The sequence below is a fragment of the Megascapheus bottae genome, chromosome 12, assembly GCF_031878675.1.
Source record: "Megascapheus bottae isolate mThoBot1 chromosome 12, mThoBot2.hap1, whole genome shotgun sequence".
Classification (NCBI taxonomy): Eukaryota; Metazoa; Chordata; class Mammalia; order Rodentia; family Geomyidae; genus Megascapheus; species Megascapheus bottae.
The window spans coordinates 43,694,248-43,717,631 of NC_143520.1; the positions used below are offsets into that span (position 1 = coordinate 43,694,248).

General features: G+C 35.2%; 1 protein-coding gene across 1 annotated transcript in view; it reads left to right on the forward strand.

Moving 5' to 3' along the window:
- Actr3 (actin related protein 3) overlaps positions 1 to 20,694 on the forward strand; it is a 43,362-nt gene extending 22,668 nt beyond the window's left edge. Inside the window, exons 5-12 of the mRNA XM_090342924.1 lie at positions 4,360 to 4,455; positions 7,111 to 7,218; positions 10,476 to 10,619; positions 13,022 to 13,195; positions 14,916 to 15,008; positions 17,321 to 17,446; positions 18,936 to 19,019; positions 19,457 to 20,694. Of these exons, the coding sequence (XP_090199050.1) occupies positions 4,360 to 4,455; positions 7,111 to 7,218; positions 10,476 to 10,619; positions 13,022 to 13,195; positions 14,916 to 15,008; positions 17,321 to 17,446; positions 18,936 to 19,019; positions 19,457 to 19,552 (921 nt within the window). The 3' untranslated portion in view covers positions 19,553 to 20,694. The remainder of the gene's footprint in view (positions 1 to 4,359; positions 4,456 to 7,110; positions 7,219 to 10,475; positions 10,620 to 13,021; positions 13,196 to 14,915; positions 15,009 to 17,320; positions 17,447 to 18,935; positions 19,020 to 19,456) is intronic.
- Positions 20,695 to 23,384: the final 2,690 nt, after the last annotated feature.

Genomic DNA, 23,384 nt, shown 5'->3' on the forward strand with positions numbered 1-23,384 from the left:
ATTAAAGGAAGGTCAGTAGTTAATTATGTTATTCAGTTTTTTCCTCACTGTAATAAATACCCAAGAAAACAAGTTAAGGGAAGAAGACCTTTTTTTTTATTTTGCCAGTCTGGGAGCTTGAACTCGGGGCCTATGCACTAGTCCAGAGTTTCTGTTGCTCAAGGCTAGCACTCTATACTTGAGTCACAGGATCACTTACACCTTTTACTGTTCGTGTGTTACTGAGGAATCAAACCCAGGGCTTCATGCATGCTAGGCCAGTACTTTACTAAGCCACTAAACCATATTTCCAGCCCAGGGAGGAAGACTTTTGACTTACAGTTTCAGAGGTTTTACTTCTGGGCCTGTGATGAGGCAGTATGTCCTAGTGGGAAGCATGTGGTGGTCCAGTAAAGTAGCTTGCTACATAACATGAGGAGATAGGAACGAAAGGGTCCAGTTCCAATATATACACTTCAGACGCATGCCTCCAGTAATCTTCCTCCAACTAAGGTCCCAATCTGAATGGAATAGATTCTGTTGTCTTTGAGCTTATCACTGGATTAATCTGTTGATAAAATTAGAGCCCTCAAGATCCACTCATCTCTTAAAAGCCTATCAGAAGGTAACCAAACCTTATAACACATTAGCCTTCAGTATTCATTATGGTAATGTTCAGAGAAAAGTTGAAAACCTGTGATACTTGTTTTCTTCTTTTTAAAATGATACGTATACTTCTTTTCCTTCTTTTGAATAAAAAATGTCTTAGAGAGATTGTCATTATATTATTTATTCTTAGTAACAAAATTATATATAATTATAAAATGTTTTTCTTTTTATCAAAGTAATGAGTTTATAGTTTAAAAAGAAAAATCCCTTTGTACTACTTACAAACAAAAAAAAGAATTGTAGGGCCAGGAGTTTGGCCTAGTGGTAGAGTGCTTGCCTAGCATGCATGAAGACCTGGGTTCGATTCCTCAGTACCACATACATAGGAAAAAAAAAGCTGGAAGTGGTGCTGAGGCTCAAGCATTAGAGCTCTAGCCTTGAGAAATCCCAAGGACAGTGCTCAGTCCCTAAGCTCAAGCCCAGGACTGGCAAAAAAAAAAAAAAAATTGTACTTTGTCATTGCCTTTGTATGTCTTCTAATCCTTAATTATATATTTCTTTTTTTAATTTCTTTCTTTTTTTTGCCAATCTTGGGCCTTGAACTCAGGACCTGGGTACTGTCCTTGAACACTTTGCTCAAGGTTAGCGCTCTGCCACCTGAGCCACACTGTATATGGTACTGTGGAATCAAACCCAGGGCTTCGTGCAAACTAGGTGAGCACACTACCACTAGGCTACGCTCCTGGCCCTTAATTATATATTTCTTAGAGGCAGCTATTTTCATTTTAAAGATTCTCTGCTGACTATTTTATAAATTTAAATGTTTATTTTTTGTGTGTGTGTGTGTGTGTGTGCCAGTCCTGGGCTTGAGCTCAGGGCCTGAGCACTGTCCTTGGGCTTTCTCAAGGCTAGAGCTCTACCACTTGAGCCTCAGCACCACTTCCGGCTTTTTTCTATGTATGTGGTACCCGAGGAATTGAACCCGGGTCTTCATGCATGCTAGGCAAGCACTTTAACCACTAGGCCAAATTCCTGGCCCCTATTTTTTTTTTTTTTAATTAGACATCATCTCTTAACTTCCTAATAAGAGTAAATTTATTTTCTCTTACACACAAAACCTCTTCAGCCTCCCATTAATATTTTATTATGGTGACTTGTAAGTGTTGCTTAAGTCTTAACCCTAAAGTTAAAAAAAAAAAAAAAACCTCTCTGTGGTCACCCATAACTCTGCACCTAAATTCAACAAATAGCATTTTACTGTAATTGCTGTCTTTTTTTTTTTTTTTTTGCTAGTTTTGGGGCTTGAACTTGGGGCCTGAGCACTGTCCTTGGGCTTTTCTCAAGGCTAGCATTCTGCCACTTGAGCCACAGCACCACTTCCAGCTTTTTCTGTGTATGTGGTACCAAAGAATCGAACCCAGGTCTTTGTGCATGCTAGGCAAGCACTATTACCACTAGGCCAAACTCCCAGCCCATTGCTATCTTTTTTTAATAGTTTAATTTCCACACATATTTACAGTGTGTGTATATGTATGTGTATACACACAATTGTATAAATGGATATGTATGTTCATATCAATTAATATGTATTTGAGCTTGGCTTGTTTCAGTATATAATGTCTTCTACTTGTATTCATTTTCTTGCTGATGACATGATTTCTTTTTTTTATAGCTATGTGATGTTCCTTACTGTATATACTATTATTTTCTTTATTTGGCTGATTCCATAGTTTAGATATTGTGAACAGAACTGAAATGAGCACAGTTAATGCAATTGTATTTCTGGTGTATTGATTCACTGTGCTTGAGTTTTATATCCAGTAATGGTACAGAATCATAACGAAGGTTTATTTTGGTCTTTATATTTCCACCTACAGTATATGACAGTTTCTTTTTCTGTCCTAACCCCATTCTCTCCAGTGTTTTTTTTTGTTGTTGTTTGTTTGTTTTTTTCTTTTGTTAGCTATCATTCTAACTGGATAAGATAGAATCTTAGTGTGGGTTTGATTTTCATTTCCTTTATGGCTGAGAGAATTGGACGTTGATTTATGTATCTACTAGCTTTTTGTATTTTTTTAATGAAAACTTCAGTTTCCTTGTCCATTTATGTCGGGAGCAAGAGTGGAATCAAACTGTACTTTGATTTGCATCAGATAATTGCTTGATTGTCTTATTGTTTTTTGGCCTTCTCCTGTTCAATTGATCTGAGATTTACCATATGAATGTAACCCCCAACAGTTCCCTGATTAACCATCTGGATGTAACACCTGGCAGTGCCCTGGTCTCAAGAAGGGATATAAACTTTGAGTTAAGAATAAACGAGGCGGCAGTTTTTGCTTGGGCTGCAGACCTCCTGGACCCGATGTGTTTGTCTCTCTTCTAATTTTTCCAGTCCCTGCCCCTTATTTCAGGAACCCCAATTTGCTGCCGGTAGGCCCCGGCACATTTATTAGTGGGACTGTTGTTTTCATCATTTAATCTTTGAAGTTCTTCATGGTTTAGATAGTAATCCTTCATTTATTCAATAGCCAGTGAAGATTTTCTCCCATTCCACCATTCCATGAGTAGACTTATGGTTCTTTTTTTGGCTGGTCCTGAGCACTGTCCTTGGGCTTTCTCAGGACAGAGCTCCATCACTTGAGTCATAGCACCACTTCCGGCTCTTTTCTGTGTATGTGATATGGAGGAATCAAACCTGGGTCTTTGTACATGCTAGGCAAGCACTCCACCACTAGGCCAAACTCCTGGCCCTCTTTTTTTTTTGTCACGGGGCTTGCGCCGGGCCTGGGTGCTGTTTCCATGAGTTCTTCAGCTCAATGATACTGCTCTACCTCCTGGCCTGAGCCGTTGTCTCTGAGCTCTTCAGCTGAAAGCTTCATCCCTTCCCTTCAGCCACAACACCACTTCCGGTTTTCTAGTGGTTAATTGGAGGTAAGGTCTTTATAGTATCCGGCCCAGCTCTGAACCATGATTTCAGATCTCAGCCTCCTGAGTAGCTGGGATTATAGTCGTGAGCCTCCTGGTTCTTGCAATGCAGAAAGTCTTTAATTTGATATAGTCCCATTTGTTAATTCCTTGCTCCCATAATCTTGACAGCAAGAGTTCTATTCAGAAAGTAATTACCAGTTAGCATTTTACTGTAATTGCGTTCTGACATCCACCAATTTTTTTTTTTTTTTTTTTTTTTTTTTGCTCAAGGCTAGCACTCTGCCGCTTGAGCCACAGCACCACTTTCAGCTTTTTCCATGTATATGGTACTGAGGAATTGAACCCAGGGCTTCTTGCATGCTAGGCGAGCACTCTACCAGTACGCCACACTTCTGGTCCTCAGGTTTTTTTTTTATTTATTTATGCTGGTACAGGGTTTGGGCTCAGGGTCCTCCGGCTTGGCTTCTTTTGCTGATGGCCAGCAGACTTGTCAACCTAGGCTGGCTTTGAACTGAGAACTCACCATCATGAGTATCCAGGATTATACATGTGAGCCTCCAGTGCCAGGCTTTTTCTTGTTTTTCAATGACTTGAAAATGAATTGCACATTTATTCTTGATGTTTAATTCATATAAATTTGTGATGTGGGAATCTAATTCTTTTTATATGAATAACTTATACATATATAAATATGCTTTATTTATAGTTTTATTCTTTGTGTCTATATTTTTACTCATAAATGGAATTTTTTAGATAACAAATTATTTCTCGTTTAGAAAAATTATCTATAAAATTATCAGGATAATCTGATTTGTCTATTTAAAATGTTATTTAATTCAATAGACTGAGCCTCCTTTGAATACTCCAGAAAACAGGGAATATACTGCTGAAATAATGTTTGAGTCCTTCAATGTTCCTGGCTTATACATTGCTGTGCAGGTAAGCAAGTCCTACCTGCTTAACTTTTAATTAGGTTTATTTCTAAAATGTCTGAACTTTTTTTTTCATGAAGACTTAAATGTGAATGTAAAAGAAGTTACAGAAAAAGGTGATAATTAGACAAAGAATATTATGGAAGAAAGTGAATTAGTGGTTTTGGATATTTCAAGGGCTTTCATAGGACATGTGTAAGAGAGCTGACATCCACTGCTGACTCTATGTCCAGAAATTTAAAGTGCATTTTATCCTTATAACATTTACTATGGACTTTTTCACCTTGGTCTATTTTGATAGACTTACCTTTAGGTATCTACCACCACTCACTCATTGTTCTTAGTATCTTCTATATCATAAATACTTTATTATGTCTAACCTGTACTGGTTATTCCACCTATATGAAATACCTAGTATTCTACCCATGAGAGTTAGAACTTTTCTCTTATTTTATTAAAACTATAGCAAATGTAATACCTGACATCACAAATACTTGATATTAATGATTCCTAGTAATTATGTTTGTATGTACTTTTATGTAAGGGACAAAAAGCAACTTAGTCATAATGAACTAAAGGCTCGCATACTGAAGATCAGACAGTTTTGTGTTTTCTTTTAAATTTCAGAGTAGACAACACCATGAGTAATATTTTATGGCATGACTATTTGTTTGTGTACCCAAGAACTTTAGCATGTCTAATGCAACCTAAAGTTTAGCGAGTTTCCTTTTAAACTATTGTTAAAAATATTTTAAGTTGATAGACTTCATAGTAAGTAATTCAGTCTCTAGTTGGAGGTCCTTTTTAGATCTGGGCTCTAATAAAGTAGAGTTAGAGGAAGGTCATTGAATTTTGCTTGGAAATGTTTGTATCTCATCTTTATACTAATATGCTGTATCTAATGAAGTTTATACTTATTAAAAGTTTTTCCTAACCCAGTGTGGTGACTCACACTTGTAATCCTAGCTACTCAGGAGGCTGGGATCTGAGGATTGTGTTTCAAAGCCAGTCAGGCACTAAAAGGTCCCAGAGATTTTTATCTCCAATTAATCACCACAAAACCGGAAGTGGCTCTGTGGCTTAAAGGGTAGGGTGGTAGCCTTGAGCTGACGAGCTCAGGGACAACACCCAGGCCCAGAGTTCAAGTCCTATGACCTACAAAAAAAAGTTTTTCATGAGAAGTATGAAAAAATTTTAGTCTTTCCTTATTCTTAAATAATATGAAAAATTTCACTGTAAGTTCTTTAAAATATTTTTATAACTGTTAGTTTATGATCATAATATAGTCATTGTGTTAAGATAGTATAATCTATATCTTTTAGGTATGTTTAGCTATTATAGTACAAGTAGGTAAATAAGGCCTATTTATTTTTCAGTTATTAGCCATTTACTTTTTCTGAGTCTTGGATTATAAGAAATTAGTTTTCAGATGCATGATAGTTGCTCATGCCTATAATTTGTATGAGGATGATGATTCAAAAAGATAGCTAAAGCAGAGAAGTACTTAAGAGTGCAACTCCAAAAATTACTGGCAAAAGTTTGGACTTTAGACCTAAAGGAACATAGGCTCAGTGGTTTCCCTTGTTTGTAATAATTAGTACGAACCTTGGACTCTCCTAGCAGAGGATTACAATAGCTCAAAACGTAGAAACAAAAGGCCATATAGGATGAGGCTAAATGAAAGGACCTCCACGATATGGAAAAGAGCTATATAATGTGTGATTGTTGTTCTTAATGTACTATGTTATTTCTTATCTTTTTTGTTGTCCCTTGGATATTTTCATATTGTTACAGTACCTTATCTTGTTATCTGATATATTGTATATGCATTTATTTGTTTATTTGAAATAGGAAAGGGAAGGGGGAAACAAGATGAAGGGAAGGGGTGGGGGAGGAAAATGGGGACAAAAACATGAGAAAGGTTATCAGTATGTGAGACGTAATACACCTTCTATCTGGCAAATATAACTGTAACCCTTCTATTAATTACAATAAGTTTTTAAAAAGCTGGGCTTTGAGGTATGGCTCAAATGGTAGAGTGCCAGCTAATAAACTAAGCAGAGCAAATAAAAGGTTTTGAGTTTAAACCCTGGTATTTGGGGGGAAAACCCCAGAAAAAAAAGAAAAAGAAAAATTCAAAAAAGAAAAACCCTGTACCAATTTCTCAGTAGTCAGAATTACTTTTAGAGAACAATTGAGTATTGTTCAAGATTTCTTAAAGAAAAATTGTATTTTATGTTTTGCTTCCGTAGTAGGTGATAGTATTTGGAAGTATGCGTGTCAGTTAAAGAACATTGCTTGTTGTATCTAAAAATATTTAATCTTTTAAGAATGATGTTTGTTTATTGACTAATTTTTGTGGTGGCATACTTTTTACTTTTGTAGTTTTTTATAGTCTAGCTCATATGAACTAAGTTCTTGTAGTTAAGAGCCATTAATATTTCTTGTTTGTAGTTTTAGCAGAAAAATGGCCCTTAGTAAAATCTGTGAAGTTTACAAATATACAGAAACAAATGTGATTTTTCTTTTAATAAGATTTAGAAAGTAAGCAATTATTGAATTCTGTGAATTTTTTTTGTGCTTTTATCCTGTGAGTACTTCATGTAAAATTGAATAAAGTATTCTATTCTTTATTCTTATTTTTGTCTCTTTTTTGTTCAAGGCTGTGCTTGCCTTAGCTGCCTCCTGGACCTCAAGACAAGTAGGAGAACGGACGTTGACTGGTACGGTAATAGACAGTGGAGACGGTGTCACTCATGTCATTCCTGTGGTAAGAAATTGTTTAAAATTATTAAACAGAATGAGAGAGAGAGAGAGAGAGAGAGAGAGAGAGAGAGAGAGAGAGAGAGAGAGAGAGAGAGAGAGAGAGAGAGAGAGAGAGAAGTGTGTGTGTGTGTGTGTGTGTGCCAATATTGGGGCCTGAACTAAAGGCCTGGGCTCTGTTAGCTTTTTCACTCATGGCTGTGGCTCGTTATTATTTGAGTGACTTCTGGCTTTTTTGCTAGATGATTAGACACTTTAGTCTCTTGGACTTTCCTGCCCAGGCTGGCTTCAAATTGCAATCCTTAGATCTTAGCTTCCACAAAGCTAGGATTATAGGCATGAGCCATTGGCATCTAGCCAAATCGTTAACTTTGTATAAGTGAATTCCAAACTAGTTCTTTTGTTGTTGGTTTATGTTTTAATTAGGAAAATCATGATTTATACCTAGAGTAGACATATAGCTTTATTAAACATGGAATTTACCAGTTGGGTGGGCATATATGCTGTGTGCACATCATAATTAAGATAGTTCCAAATGGTCTAAACACCGAGTGGACTTAACTGTATGGCACCTGAACTGTGTAGTATAATTACTATCACTGCTATTGTGTACTAACTGTAGTACATGGATTTTAATACTGTTTGAATATATTTTGTTCAGTAAGAAGCTCAGTTTGCTGATTATGTTACATAGCTTTTATTTAGTAAAGCATATTAAAAATGCATTATATTAGATTGTCAGAAATAGTGTTTGTCTGCCAAGGCTTTTATGTCTCTTAATAACAAGTTAATTTTCTTATTATACCTGATGATGTAAAGCAATCAATAGATTTTACACTCAGTATTATTAGGTGGGAATATATATACATATTTACATCAATATGAAGATTCATTTTTAAAATTTTTTAAATTTTATTGTTGGTGATGAATATGAAGGTTTATTTAAACACTTTCATATTGAATGAAATTTAAGGAATGAAATTATTTTAAACTTCTATTCATATTCTTATGTGTAGCTTAATGAATCATACAAACTCCATTGAGGATAACATTCCCAGGATGACTGCATTTGGGTTACAGTCCTGCTCCCTTTCTATCCATTAGACACCTGATGTTCTTTTTAAATACCGGGGCTTTGAGATTGATAATAAGCAAATGTTCTACCTCTGAACTATACCTCTAGACCCTAATAATTAGGTTTTTGTTTTATTTTGTTTTTGCCAGTCCTGGGCTTGAGCTCAGGACCTGAGCACTGTCCTTGGACCTTCTCAAGGCTAGAGCTCTACCACTTGAGCCTCAGCACCACTTCCAGCTTTTTTCTATTGTGTAACCGGGAATCGAACCCAGGTCTTCATGCATGCTAGGCAAGCACTCTACCACTAGGCCACTAGTATTTTTAATACTATTTTTATTGTATATATAATTCACATAAATATAATCCACACATTTGGAATATATAGTTCATTGTTTTCATGGTCTGGGTTTTTTTTTTTTTTTTTTTTTTTTTTTTTTTTTTTTTTGGTGCTAGTCTTGGGGCTTGAACTCAGAGCCTGAATGCTATCCCTGAGCTTTTATACTCAAGGCTGATGGACTTGAGCCACTGCTCCATTTCTAGTTTTTTGGGTGCACAATTGGAGATGAGAGTCCCATGGACTTTTCTACCCAGTTTGACTTCAACATCTTCAGATCTCAGCCTGTTGAGTAGTGAGAATATCAGGCATGAACCACCTAGTGCCTGACATATTAGTGATAAATATCACTAGGCAGTTCCAGAAAAGATAGTAGTCTAGGACTGTTTCTATTATGGATTGCAGTACTCTTCTGAAGATTCAAGACTTGATGTCCTGTGGTTGAAAACATCTTTCACTGTGAATAGTGAGAACTCGAAATCTTTCTTTTCCTCTGGGTGTGAGCTTAGAATTTATACTCTCTACTTTCTTGAAGCTTTTTGGTTTATCTTCTCACATTAATGGGCTAATTAATAGTTCTTGGTTTATTTATTTATTTACTTTTTCGGTCATGGGACTTGAACTCTGGGCCTAGGCCCTGTCCCTGAGCTCTTGAGCTCAAGGCTGCTGCCCTACCCCTTGAGCTGCAACGCCACTTCCAAGTAGTTCTCGGTTCTATTTTCCATTAGTACTGTGTAGGAGCTTCCGCAGGCCATGAGAAGGGTAGTGAAAGCGTTTATCTTGTCTCTTATTTCTTTGTTTCTTTTATTGCCTTGTTGCTGAATGTTTGAAAACACTTACTTCATATAATTTATTCACCTTCCTCTGAGTTCAGAGGATAAATCCAATCCTTAGTATTCTTGTTTGTTTTGGTCTTTTGAAATTAGCTCTCTGATTATCCTAAGTTGCCTTCAAACTCTTAGCCAATCTACTAAATGCTAGAATTACAGAAATAAACTGCTACCAATCCTTAATGTTTTCTCCTGGCATGTCTAGCTGTTTTAATATTTATTACATTATAGTTGTGACAGATGTTGGTAATCTGTTCTACAGAGTCTAGTTAATAGTCATGTTAATAGCCATGATGATAATTCATGAAATGCTTCAGGCTTGTGAACTTAGTACTTCATTAAGAAAGCACTAACTACTTTTTAGGCTTATGATCACTTTTTTTGTGACTACAATTTATAAAGTTTTTCCTAAAATCAGGAAGGATTTAGAAATAATACCCTATCTGATAAAAAAATCTGCTGTCTAAACAACTTGACATTTTTATTGTTTACTATTTCTGTGTTTACTCATTTCAGTCATGGTTACAAACTATTGATGGAATAAATCTAAGTTGCTGATTCTTTTTTTTTTTTTTTTTAATGTTGGTCATGGGGCCTGAACTCTGGGCTTGGGCTCTGTCCCTGATCTCGTCAGCTCAAGGCTAATGCCCTACCTCTTCAGCCACAGCACTACTTCCGATTTTCTGGTAGTTAATTGGAGATATAAGTCTTACAGATTTTGTTGCCTGGACTGGCTTTGAACCACGATCCTCAGATCCCAGCCTCTAGAGTAGCTAGGATTACAGGCATGAGCCACCACACCTGGCATTAGCTGGTTCTTATTCATGATTTTTATGTAGTATTATAAATTCTGTGATAAGTATGGTTTGAAAAAACTGCAGTTGAAGGATAGAAATAAAAATTGTTTTGATAAAACATTTCTTGAGATGTGAATACACTAACTTGAAAAAGATTCATTTTTAGGTTATAATAATCTTCAAAACAATGAAAGTAAATTTGATACATCTTTCTTCCCTCCCAACTAGGCTGAAGGGTATGTGATCGGCAGCTGTATAAAACACATTCCAATTGCAGGGCGAGATATAACATATTTTATCCAACAACTGCTGAGAGATCGAGAAGTAGGAATCCCTCCAGAACAGTCCCTGGAAACTGCCAAGGCAGTAAAGGTAAGTAGTAGTGGTAAAACTGTAATTCAGTTAAGAAATAAAGACATATGTATAAAAATACTGTGAAGAAATTTCTTAGCAATGTTCTCTTTTGTCAGCTAGTTATAAACAATTCCTCTAATTTATATTTGTTTTCTCTGTTTTACAAGAACATTATTTGTAGATTAGATTATCAACACTTTCTGTAGTCTTTACAGACTTCACATATGAGGACTAACTCGTATAAGGATCTTTAAACAAATCATTTAATGTTTTTGTGGTTATTTTATTAGTAATTACTTATAGAATCTATGCATCTAAACTTCCATGTTAATCTTAACAATTTTGTTAAAGTTGGTTTTTTGTGGGCCAGGAGCCATGCCTAATGGTAATGTATTTGCCTGGTATGCACAAAGCCCTGAGTTCGATTCTTCAGTATCACACAGAAAAAGCTGTAAGTGATGCTGTGGCTCAAGTGGTAGAGTGCTGGATTTGAGAAAGCACAAGGACAGTGCCAGGCCCTGGACTGGCAAAAAAATAATAAATAAATGAATAAAAGTGTTTTTTTTTGTAATTGATTGATGGAACTATTATAGACAACCTTTGGATAACTATAGAGGAAAAATGTGATAGCTATATAAGATAGTTCATTAATTTTTTGCCATGTTATTTGACATTACTTTCTGAATTTGTCATTTGCCGACATGACATATATTTTACTAAGTCTCTTTACGTGTTATGAATATGTAAAAGCAGGTCTTCTCTTGTAAGAAAAATATTTATTTGCCTCTATGTTTATTGGAGTTTTCTCTATTAGTAACAGGCATGTAGATGCATTGACTATTTCGTATGTAGTCAAGTCAGGTGGCTCCCCAAAATTACTTCAATTTGATAATATGAAAACTAAGAAAGAAACAGAAGCACTATAATTTAAACATCTTTAGAAGGTTAAATATTAAAAACAAAACAACGTGGGTCAAGAGATTGGCCTAGTGGTAAGAGTGCTTGCCTAGCATGCACAAAGACCGGGGAGTTCGATTATGTGACACCACATATATAGAAAAAAGCTGGAAGTGGTGCTGTGGCTCAAGTGGTAGAGCACTAGTCCTTGAGAATGCCCAAGAACTGTACCAATAGGCTATAGATATGTTTACAAGAAAGGGGATTTATCAAGGGAATTACCTCCTGTGGCTTAGTTATCTCGTAAAAAGCAAACTGGATGCAGATTCAGCGTCTATCTCAGTTTAGATCTGCAGGCTTCAAAACCAAGAATAGTGATGATATCCTCTGTCTGTGCCTGAAGGCCTAGAAACATAGGTAACTTCTGTGTTCGGGAGCACAACTGGACAGTCATCCCAGCTTTAGAATAGAAAATGGGAATTTAAACTTTATTTTGCCTTTAATTCTCTGTGATTCCCCAGCTGTTGAAAGATACACATTTCCCCTCTTTCCAAGGCAGACTTCTCTATTCAGTCTTACCAAACTCTCCTCTGGGGTGTTATCTGAGAAAACCATTAGAAGTATTTTTTATTAGTATTTATTAATTAGTATTTGTCAGAACTATTATTTCATCAATTCTTTGAATATTCTTTAAATCTAGTCAAATTAACAGCAGAAGTTAAGATAGTCAACATCTCATAAATTCCAACTAACTTATTTTTGAACTATAAATATTTTTTGAATTGTGTTTTTGGTGCAAACTTTTACTTAGGACATATAACCAAATATGCAATAATTCACTCTTGCAGATAATACTACCTTGCAGATAATAGCAAAATAGAGTAGTTTATATTTTCATTTTAGTTTTCTTTGCTTCATTTAGGTTAGAATTTGTGTTGTTGTAATCAGTTTAAATCCTTTGTGTATATTTTTCTAGAACACAAGAGTCATTATTACTAAAAGAGTGAAAAATGTTGAGTGACTTAAACACTGTTTTGGGAAGTAATACTAACATAGTAGGGCTTGGCTCTTTAACCTTCCAAGTCCTAATTATTTTCATATAGGAAGCCCAAAATTAAGTATAGGTTGTTTATTATCAGTCAGTCAGTCTGTCTGTCTGTCTGTCTGTCTATCTATCTATCTATCTATCTATCTATCTATCTATCTATCTATCTATCTATCTAATTTGCCAGTTCTGGTGCTTGAACTCAGAGCCTGAGCTCTGTCCTTGTGCTTTCTCAAGGCTAATGCTCTACCACTTGAGCCACGGCAACATTTCCAGCTTTTTCTATGTATATGGTACCCAGGAATCGATCCTGGCCTTGGTGCATGCTAAGCAAGCACATATCCTAACAAAATTTATTCCACTATAGTATACTAATTTTGTATACTGAACATTTTTTTTGATTCTCATTTACAGATACTCTTTTTCACTTCTTCTAAAACTAAATGTTCAGATTTTTTTTATTTGTTTGCTTTTTAAGGAGCGCTATAGTTATGTCTGCCCAGATTTAGTAAAAGAATTTAACAAGTATGACACTGATGGGTCAAAATGGATTAAACAGTATACTGGAATCAATGCTATCTCAAAGAAAGAATTTTCCATCGATGTTGGTTATGAAAGATTCTTGGGACCTGAAATCTTTTTTCATCCAGAGGTAAGTTGCTTATTATTTTCCAATGCAGTTGCTTCAGAATTGTCAGGAAAAAATAATTGAAATATGTTCCGAGAAAATTTAAAATAAGCTAACCTCTTAGTTTTTATGGGAAAATGAAACTGTGTCACTTTAGTATTTTTAGCTTAAGAAGGAATACTGCTGAACAGCATGGGAAGAGAAGGAGCCCTTGATATTTATAATCCTTTAAAATATTGGAAAGGCTCTGGTCAGGATCCCCCAAGTATAAAATGGCCATTGTGCAAAGAATTAATAGTCTATCACTGTAAAATCTTAGTAACATCAAGCCTGTATTAAATTAGAACTGAGCCCCTGTGACTCACATCTGTACTACTAAAGCCACTTAAGAGGTTGAGATTTCAGTTACTTTTCAAAGTAAACCTGGGATGGCAAGTCTGTGAGATTCTTATCTCCAGTAAACTACTAAAAAGGTAGAAGTAGAGCTGTGTAGCTCAAATAGTAGAGTGCTAGTTGAGGGAAAAAAATGCTCAGGGATAGTGCCTAGGTCCTGAGTTCAAATTCTAAAACTGGCAAAACAAACAAAGTAAATTAATGGAATACATGCTTTATGATGAAAATTATTCTGGTAACTTCGCATCAGAAAATCAACTTTATTGATAGAATAACAGTAAATCCTTTCTGTGCTTCCTGAGCATCAAGAACAGTTAATTTTCTGCTTGGGGCCATGGCTCAAGTGGTAGATTGATTGACTGTGTAGCAAGTGCAAGGCTCAGAGTTCATACTTCTACACCACCAAAAAAAGGGAGCAATTTTTCAATATTCATTCACTTAGCAAATATTAAGGGGATATAATTTTTATGTTCTCAGATTAAGCATTGAGTATTTAAAGGTAAAATGATTTAATCTTTCTCTTAACTGAGCTCAAAAAATAAGATGTATTGTTTCAGTCTGTTAGTGGCTTTAGTGAATACATGTATCTGTTAAGGGCATAGAAGCAGAGAACATTTGAGTCTGCTTGGGAAAACTAGAGAAATATCTCAGAGAGGTAATAGTGGAATTTAGTTTATCTTAACAGTTGGATAGTTTTTTTTTCTAGGTATGCATGTTAAGAAGGTATGTTTCTGGCAGAGTTGAAGAGCTAAGTGAAGTTCTGGGACATTAGACAGTTTATGAGGTACAGTGGAAGATATCCAAATCAGTATTTGTGAGCTATATCATGAAGAACAAATGTGCTGCTCAAGGAAATTTGCTGAATTCCAGTTATGCAGAAATCTTCAGCATGGAAGTGACAGATTTTTGGACAGTACAACATTTGTCTTTTTTTTAAGCCCTACTGATGAACTCAGTAGTTGCAAGTCTAGAGTGAATCAGTTCTCTAATACATGTGTGGGAGTTTCTCCAAGTGTTTTTTCAAAGAAGTAGACTTACTGGTATGTGTATTTAGGTTGTTACTAGCTTCTGCCAAATTGTTTTCAAAAATAGTTGCATTGATGTATTTATTCTTTTAGCAGTCTATGCGTTCGTAATTACTCAGATCTTGACATGTATGTCATAGTATTCTTATATTTAGTTTTACATATTTAATCTCGTAGCTACAAAGTACTGTATTACCATTATTTTATTTGAGTTTCTTGAAATTTGTTTTGAGCTTTAATTTGAATCTGTTAATTTACTATTTTTAAAAGTCCTTTTTAAATTGGAATGTTTCTTAACATTTTATTGTTATGTTCATATTTTTTAGTTTGCTAATCCAGACTTTACACAACCTATCTCAGAAGTTGTAGATGAAGTAATTCAGAATTGTCCTATTGATGTAAGACGTCCTCTCTACAAGGTCAGTATTTTTAAAAGCAGTCATGTGCAAGGTCATATATACATTCATATAAATGCATATACATCTGCATGTATATATACATATATAAACATACTTGTATATCTGTATGCATATGCATACATTTACATATACTTATCTGTGTACATTTGTGTACATGTACTATGTATACATATGTTTGTGTAAATAAATCTATACACACACACATATATATACAAACAACTAATAGTAAAGTTTATTAAAAACATCAAAATTTATTAAGAAAAAAATATGCACCCATAGAGGACACACTTTTGGTGCTTCAGCTTTATTAAGGCTAAAGGGACAGCTTTTTATTTTATTTATTTATTTTTTTTTTGCCAGTCCTGGGCTTGAGCTCAGGGCCTGAGCACTGTCCTTGGGTTTTCTCAAGGCTAGAGCTCTACCACTTGAGCCTCAGCACCACTTCCAGCTTTTTTATATGTATGTGGTACCGAGGAATCGAACCCGGGTCTTCATGCATGCTAGGCAAGCACTTTAACCACTAGGCCAAACTCCCGGCCCAGGGACAGCTTTTTAAAAGAGAGCCTGTTAGTAATTCATCAAGGCAATGTTGGGCCTTTTATCAATTTTATTTCAGGAAATCCTACCTTAGTACTTGACATGCTTTTAACTTCTGGCTTTGCCCTTATGTGTCTGTTTCCATTTTGGGACCATCTTTTAGTTTAAGACAAAACCTTACTTTACCATGTACAACCTATTGAATGTGTGCCAGTCCTCGTGCTTGAACTCATGGCCTGGCACTATCACTGAGTGCTTTTTTCTTGTTGCTGCTACTGTTCCATTTGAACCACAGTTCCACTGCTGGCTTTTTGGTAGATTATTGAAGGTAAAAATCTTAGACTTTCTTGCCTACGCTGGCTTTGAACTGCAGTGTTCAGATCTCAGCCTTCTAAATAGTTAGGATTACAACCTTTTTATTTAGAAAATGTTCTCTCAAAACTTTTTTTTTTGGTCAGCATAATGTGTAGAGGGGTTAGAGTTACATTTGTCAGGTAGTGGGTGCATTACTTCCTGTACATTGATACCACTTCTCATGTTTTTGTCCCTATTTCTCTCCCCCTACCTCTTCCCAATCATCTTGTTTTCCCTCCTTCCCTTCCCTATTTCAGATAAACAAATAAATGTATATACAATATACCAGGTAACAAAGTCAGATACTGTAACATCATGTAACCAAAGGGCAACAAAAGAGAAGAGAAATAAGTACATTAAGAAGAACAATCACATAAGATAAAGCTCTTGTTTCCATATCTTAGACTTCATTTAGTCTTATCATATATGACCTTATATACATAGATTCTCAAAACTTTTTTTTTGTCAGTCCTGGGCCTTGAACTCAGGACCTGAGCACTGTCCTTGGGCTTTCTCAAGGCTAGAGCTCTACCACTTGAGCCACAGCACCAATTCCAGCTTTTTCTATGTATGTGGTACCAAGGACTCGAACCCTGGTCTTTGTGCATGCTAGGCAAGCACTCTACCACTAGGCCAAACTCAGCCTCTCAAAACTTTTTATGTCATCTCATAACATCACATAATTGATAAGTGGTGCTTTAGCTTAAACCCTATACAATCTTGCAACATGCTTTTTTTCCCCTCCCTCTCTCCCCTTCTCCCCCTTGCTTCCCCCCCTCCCCCCCCCCCGCCCCCAGTCTTGGTGCTTGAACTCAGGACTTGGGCATTGTTCTTAGACAGTTTTTGCTCAAGGCTAGCACTCTTGCACTTGAGTCATACTACCACTTCCAGCCTTTTTTGCATATGTGGTACCGAGGAATCGAACCCAAGGCATCATGAATGCTAGGCGAGCCCTCTACCACTAGGCTATGCTCCTGGCCCAACATGTTTTTTTTTTTTTGCCTTCCAGTTTTACCTTTGCCTGCCTGTTTATGTTTTAGCACAATATCAACACCCATGTTTTTTACATGCTGTTATTCATTGTTTACTGTTAATTGCATTTTTTAAAAAAGATGGTTCATTTTAGTACTACTTATCTATAGGTTTTCCTTTCTTTTTTTATTTTTTTTTAATTTTTTATTGTAATTAATAAAAGGGTTACATGATATTTGCCAGATAGAAGGTGCATTAATTCACATACATTGATACCCTTTCACATGTCTTGGTCCCCATTACCCTCCCCCCCACCCCCCCACCCGTCTTGGTTTTCCCCCCTTCCCTATCAAATTTCAAATAGCCAAATACAAATAAATTCAATATAGCAGATAACAAAGTGAGATACTGAAAAGATCATGCTTACTTACTTTTCTCCACTAATGCAGAATATTGTCCTCTCTGGAGGTTCAACTATGTTCAGAGACTTCGGACGTCGCTTGCAAAGAGATTTGAAAAGAACTGTAGATGCCAGGCTGAAATTAAGTGAGGAACTGAGTGGTGGTAGATTGAAGGTTGGTTTTTTTCACTTACTGCTGAAAAGGTTGAGGGTGCCTTGATTACTGCTGGAATGAGAAATCTTTGTCAGCTTGCTCTTAGGAAAATAATAAGAATTTATCCAATACTCTAAATTAAAAGTGGGCAGTGTTATATATTTCTTTCTTTGATATTGTGACTCATTTGATTATTTCAGGATAGTGTATTTCTTGAAAGCTATAATTTTTAGTTGTTACTGAGGTTTGAACAAGAGGACTACTGCTTCTTAAAGCAAGTACTATACCACTTGAGATATACTCTCAACCCTGCAAAAGAAATCTGATTGGTAGTTATAAGAAATATTTGCAGTTAACTCACATTTAGAGTATTTCTTCACTATGTTCCAGCAAGAAAATTTCTTATGAATGCTTGAAGTTCTAAATACCCTTATAGCAAGAAAACAATACAGTCAAGAGACATGCTGACAGTTTGCTTTCACAAGCCAGTAGCAGTTCTCATCACATAGCAGACTTGTACAAATTGGTGTTTTTCTCAAATAATCTTTCTTTTCTGGATGCTAGACTGTTAAGCTATTTGCCAAAAAGGAATTAATTCTTAGGTGTGTGTTTTCTATATTTGTAAGACACATTTTTAGTAATTTTTTGCCATCCTTATTAAATATTGAAGCAAAACACTAATTCAGAGGATCAATTGCTAAATAAAACACATTTCATTGTATTTTGAAATCAGTACTAATGAGGACTCATTCGCAGTACCATAATCATTAAAATACTCAAAAGTACTTTTCTTTATGGATAATGTTACCCCTTTCGCTTGCTCTTTCCCAGTTTTTCCCTCCCATCCCTACCCACAAATTGTATAATTAATTTTCTACATAGTGTCTAGTACATTTGTAAAATTATTATTATTTTTGTGGGTCATGTGGCTTGGTCTTGGCCTGGGTGTTATCCCTGAGCTCTTCAGCTCAAGGCTACCATTCTACCCTTGAGCCAAGCCCCACTTCCTATTTTCTAGAACTTAGAGATAAGAGTCTCAGGCTCTTTTGTGCCCTGACTGGCTTTGAACCTTGATCCTCAGATCTCAGCCTCCTTAGTAGCCAGGATTACAGGCGTGAGCCATCGCAGCCAGCGTAAAATTATTTTTAATTGACACAATAATTGTATGTATTTATGGAGTATCCATGAAATGTGTTAAGTTCAAACCAGGGTAATAAGTATTTCTGTATCTTCCTATGTTTACCTTGTCGTTGTAGTTTGTGTCTCTGAAGTCCTTTATTCCAGTGCTTAATAAAATACATAATAAGTTGTTAGGCAAAGTTCGTAGCCTCCAGTCTGGCTTTTGAAGATGGATTATGATAGATTTTTCTGCTTGAGATGGCTAGAATTACAGGCATGAGCCACCATTGCCCAACTTTCTGTTTTTTATATATGTACATTTAAGTTTTAATGATAGAAAAATTGTTACTTGCATCTACTATTGAATTGATCTTACATTATTGTCTTTTAGCCAAAACCTATTGATGTACAAGTAATTACACACCACATGCAACGATATGCAGTTTGGTTTGGTGGATCAATGCTGGCTTCCACGGTGAGTATGGTAAAGCTTATTTGTACAGTGTTTTTTAAACAGAAGAATGCAAAGATATTTTTAGAAGCACAGAGAAAACTGTGCACAATAGTATACTTTAAAATTTGAATACATAAGTTACATAGCTGTTTTAAAACTAAAAGTCATTTCAATGTAACGTTCTTTTTTAAAGGGTTTTTTTTTATTGTTTTAAAAATTTGACTCAATAGTCATTTATTTTGAGTTACAATTTTATGCCTTAAAATTATCTTTAAAAGGAAAAAACTATAATAGCCATTAGATGTTCATTGCTTTTTTTCTTTCCAAAAATGACAAAACTTACGTTACTAGCTTACAGTGGTTAGACAGGGGAATTTAACATTGTTTTAAAACATCTCACTTGAATGTTGAAATATAGTTGATTTTGGTTTTTATTAAAATGTTTATTTTTCTTTCAGCCTGAGTTCTACCAAGTATGCCACACCAAAAAAGATTATGAAGAAATTGGACCTAGCATTTGTCGTCACAATCCAGTGTTTGGAGTCATGTCCTAAAATCGACTTCCTAGTTATTTGGGGTTAGGGAAATGGAAAAGAGATAATCTTCTGATTACTTGTTTTGTCTGGATGGCTGGTTTCGAGGTTTTAAACCTGACTTGAATAGTAAGACCAAACATGATTATACAGGAATATTTTAATAAGTGTATCAACAGCAAATGTAGAAGAGAGCCAAAATGATTGTTTTTCTTTAGATTGAATATTTGAATCTTATGTGTAACAAAAGAAGTGGGTTTTAGTTCTTTCTGTGCCCTGATATTTTGTATATTATTGAATTATCCAAGATTTGATGGGATTTATCAGTATGTAGATAGCTCTATAATGCTTGAATTGTACACTTCGATGTGTGCAGTGCAAGAGCTTGTTTATATTTCATACTTTTTATACTTTGAGGAAAAAAAGTCAAAGAAAAATTAGTATCAAGGAACGAAAAGTAACCAAGTAAAGAATAAATTTTAAAAATAGCCTCATGAGACTTGGCATACCCACTCATGGAATTCCAGTTATTATGAATTGCCTCCACTCCCCTCTCCCTTACCCCACCAATGGTTTTCTTTGCAAATGCTTTTGGAACTAAGAAGCTAGTATCTTGGATTAACTGATGCCTGCTAGTGCTTTCTGATTATCTGCATTCTGTTTCTTGCTTTAAAAGAAAAAGTAAAGACAAGATGGTTGGACTAGTATTACAGCTGTTTAAAAAACAAACTACAAACAATAATTTGATTACCAAAATTGATATATTTAAAGCCTAACACCATTCTAATAAAGACACAGATTTCTTTTTAATACTTGTTTCAGGCTCTTTAACCTCTTTATAAGTTCACTAATAAATCTATTTTCGTCAATCTTCTGCAATAGTTCTTTAAAATCACAACAGTTGGTTAGCAAGCTGACTTTTTTATGTGCGCTGTACAAATAATTGTGAACTTTTAATATGTTGAATGCTTTCATTTTGATAACTGGATCTCCATTTGATATTTTCATTTGTATAACTCATTTGCAGTCTGATTTTGTTTGGTTTTTTGGTTTTTTTTAGTGCCCATCCCTGACATATCATGGAAAGTTAATTTTCTTTGCATTTAAAAATATCTGGATCATGAAGAAAAAAACATGATGAAAATAAATTAAAATTGAATTACCTTTCTAATGTTTCTTTTTTTAAGCATTGTAGCTCAACTTGTTTATTCACATGATTTCTATTTAAGTAGTGAGAATCACTTAAATTTCTACCATGTAAGATATAAAAGTTTTGTGAACATAAAAATTAATAAATGAATTGCCTAGCATTTGAGCTCCGAGCCTTGAGCTTACTAGATATGCACTCTGCCACCTCAGCCCTCCAATTATTTATAGAAACATGGAAACATGTAAAAAGGGATGTATTTCTAGAACCAAAACAGCAATATCTGTAAACATAAAACAACTAAGATTTTCTTCTGAAAGATAAAGAATATTAAAAGTGTTTTTCATGGTTATTCTAGTAAAAATTATAAAGACAGGCTAGGAGGACAATTAGTTTTTATTTATGTTGCATATAGATACTAGTCATCTGTATCAATCTAGAGTAATGACAATCTAGAGTTGCATCATCAGGGTCAGTAATATTTACTTTTATTGAAGTGTTTTATGAATATAATAAAAAAAACTAAAGTAGATACTGAAAGAAAATTTTCTCTCCATCCTGACCTGTCTCATTTCTCATCATATAGATGACTGGAAATGTATTATATATTATTTTGTATGCATATATAAAAATAAATATAGCGGGCTGGGAGTTTGGCCTAGTGGTAGAGTGCTTGCCTAGTATGCATGAAGCCCTGGGTCCGATTCTTCAGTACCACATACACAGAAAAAGCTGAAAGTGATGCTGTGGCTCAAATGATGGAGCACTAGCCTTCAGAAAGCTCCGGGACAGTGCCCAGGCCCTGAGTCCAAGTCCCAGGACTCGAAAAAAAAAATAAATATAGCTCTCTTATTTTATGCACATAGGAACTTATACTGTTTAGAACTTTGCATTTTCAAGGATCTTTTTATCTTAGCAAAATTAGTTGTGTAGGCAATTTTATTGTCCCATTTCTATATATACAGTATATCCCAATCAAATCATCTCTTTTTCTGGCTTACTCCACTTCACAGTTTAGAAAGTTAAAACAGTCTTAACAGCTGTCATTATTACACTGTCGTACATGTAAGTCAACTTATTGAATACATTAATTCATTGTCATTCACTCTTAGCCTTCCCTTTGCCTAGTGGTACAGAGCCTGTTGAACTTTCCTGACTTAATTTTTTTTTTAATTATCTTATAGAAAGTAGTTGTCCTTCAGCAAGCAATTTGTAAATACAGTGTGTCCGACACAAAAATTATATAGTTGATTTTCAACAGTGTCTAGTGAATATAGGTTCTACATTTGTTCACCTGTTGTTTTCTCTTTCACTATCCCACAACACTAATGAACAGTTTTCATAGATTCCTTATGTAATCATCAGTTACAATGTATTTCAACATTATTCACCATCTTTTTCCTTCTCCCTTTCCCCTTATTTCTCAGATACTCCCATAGTTAGAATCATGTTCTACGTATATATGTGTTTATGTATATAGATATATGTCCATACATACATGTATTTTAAAAATTAATATGTATCCTTAAGGTTGAGCTGGCTTTTTGTTTTTTTTCCATATTATTTTTATTGTAATTAATAGAAGGGTTACATGATATTTGCCAGATAGATGGTGCATTCATTCCCATACATTGATACCCTTTCACATGTCTTGGTCCCCATTTCCCTCCCCCCCACCCCCCACCCCCGTTCCCTATCCAATTCAGCTGGCTTTTTGAACTTGGCTTAGTCTCTCAGCATGATCATCTCCAATTCCACAATTACTGAAAATACCCATGATTTTATTTTTCTTTACGACATTTTAACATTCTCTGGTATGTATTTGCCATATCTTTATTGTTCCTGTTGTTGGGTATTTGGGCCAATTCCATAGTTTGGCTATTGTGAACAGCACTGTGGAAGAAAACAGCAACAACAGAAAACATGGGTCTGCCAATGTTCTTCTTGTATGTTATACTTCTCGATATGTCCTGAGAGCAGGGTCATTAAGGTGGGTCCTGTTTTTGTTTTTGGAGAAACTTCCATGCAAATTCCCATTCCCTTAATGGTTGTACTATGCTTTCCCACTAAGATTGGGAGTTGTTTTTTTTTTTTTTCTCTGCATCCTCCGCGGTATTTGTTGTTTGTTCCTCAATGGCATTTCTGACTAGACTATGATGGAATCTTGAAGTCTTCATTTGCATTTCCTTTAATGGCTAAGGATGTTTAACATTTTCATGTATCAGCTATTTTGACTTCTGAGAAACATCTGTTCAGTTTACTTGCCCACTTTTTACCTGAAAAATTTTTTTAGCTCTTTTTGTACTTTGGATATTAATTCCTCATCAATTGAATAACTGGGGCAAACATTTTTCCCATCCTATGGGGATCACTTAGTTCTCACAGAAGCTTTTTAATTATATGTCATTTGCCAATTCTTGTTCTTGTTTTAAAAGAGGCAATAGAAATTCAGAAAATAATTACCTGTGCCTATAAACAGAGCTTTCCCTATGTTTTCCTGTAGTAGCTTTAAAGTTTGAGATCCTAACTGTGAGTTCTTTGATCCTTCTGGAGTTGACTTTTTTGTATTGTGTGAGAGATAAGGGATATAATTTTAGTTTTCTGCAAGTAGATAACCAGTTACCCTAGCAACACTTGTTTAAAATATGTCTTTATGTTTTTGCATCTTTTGTCAAAAATTAGATGCCTGTATCTGTGTAATTTTAT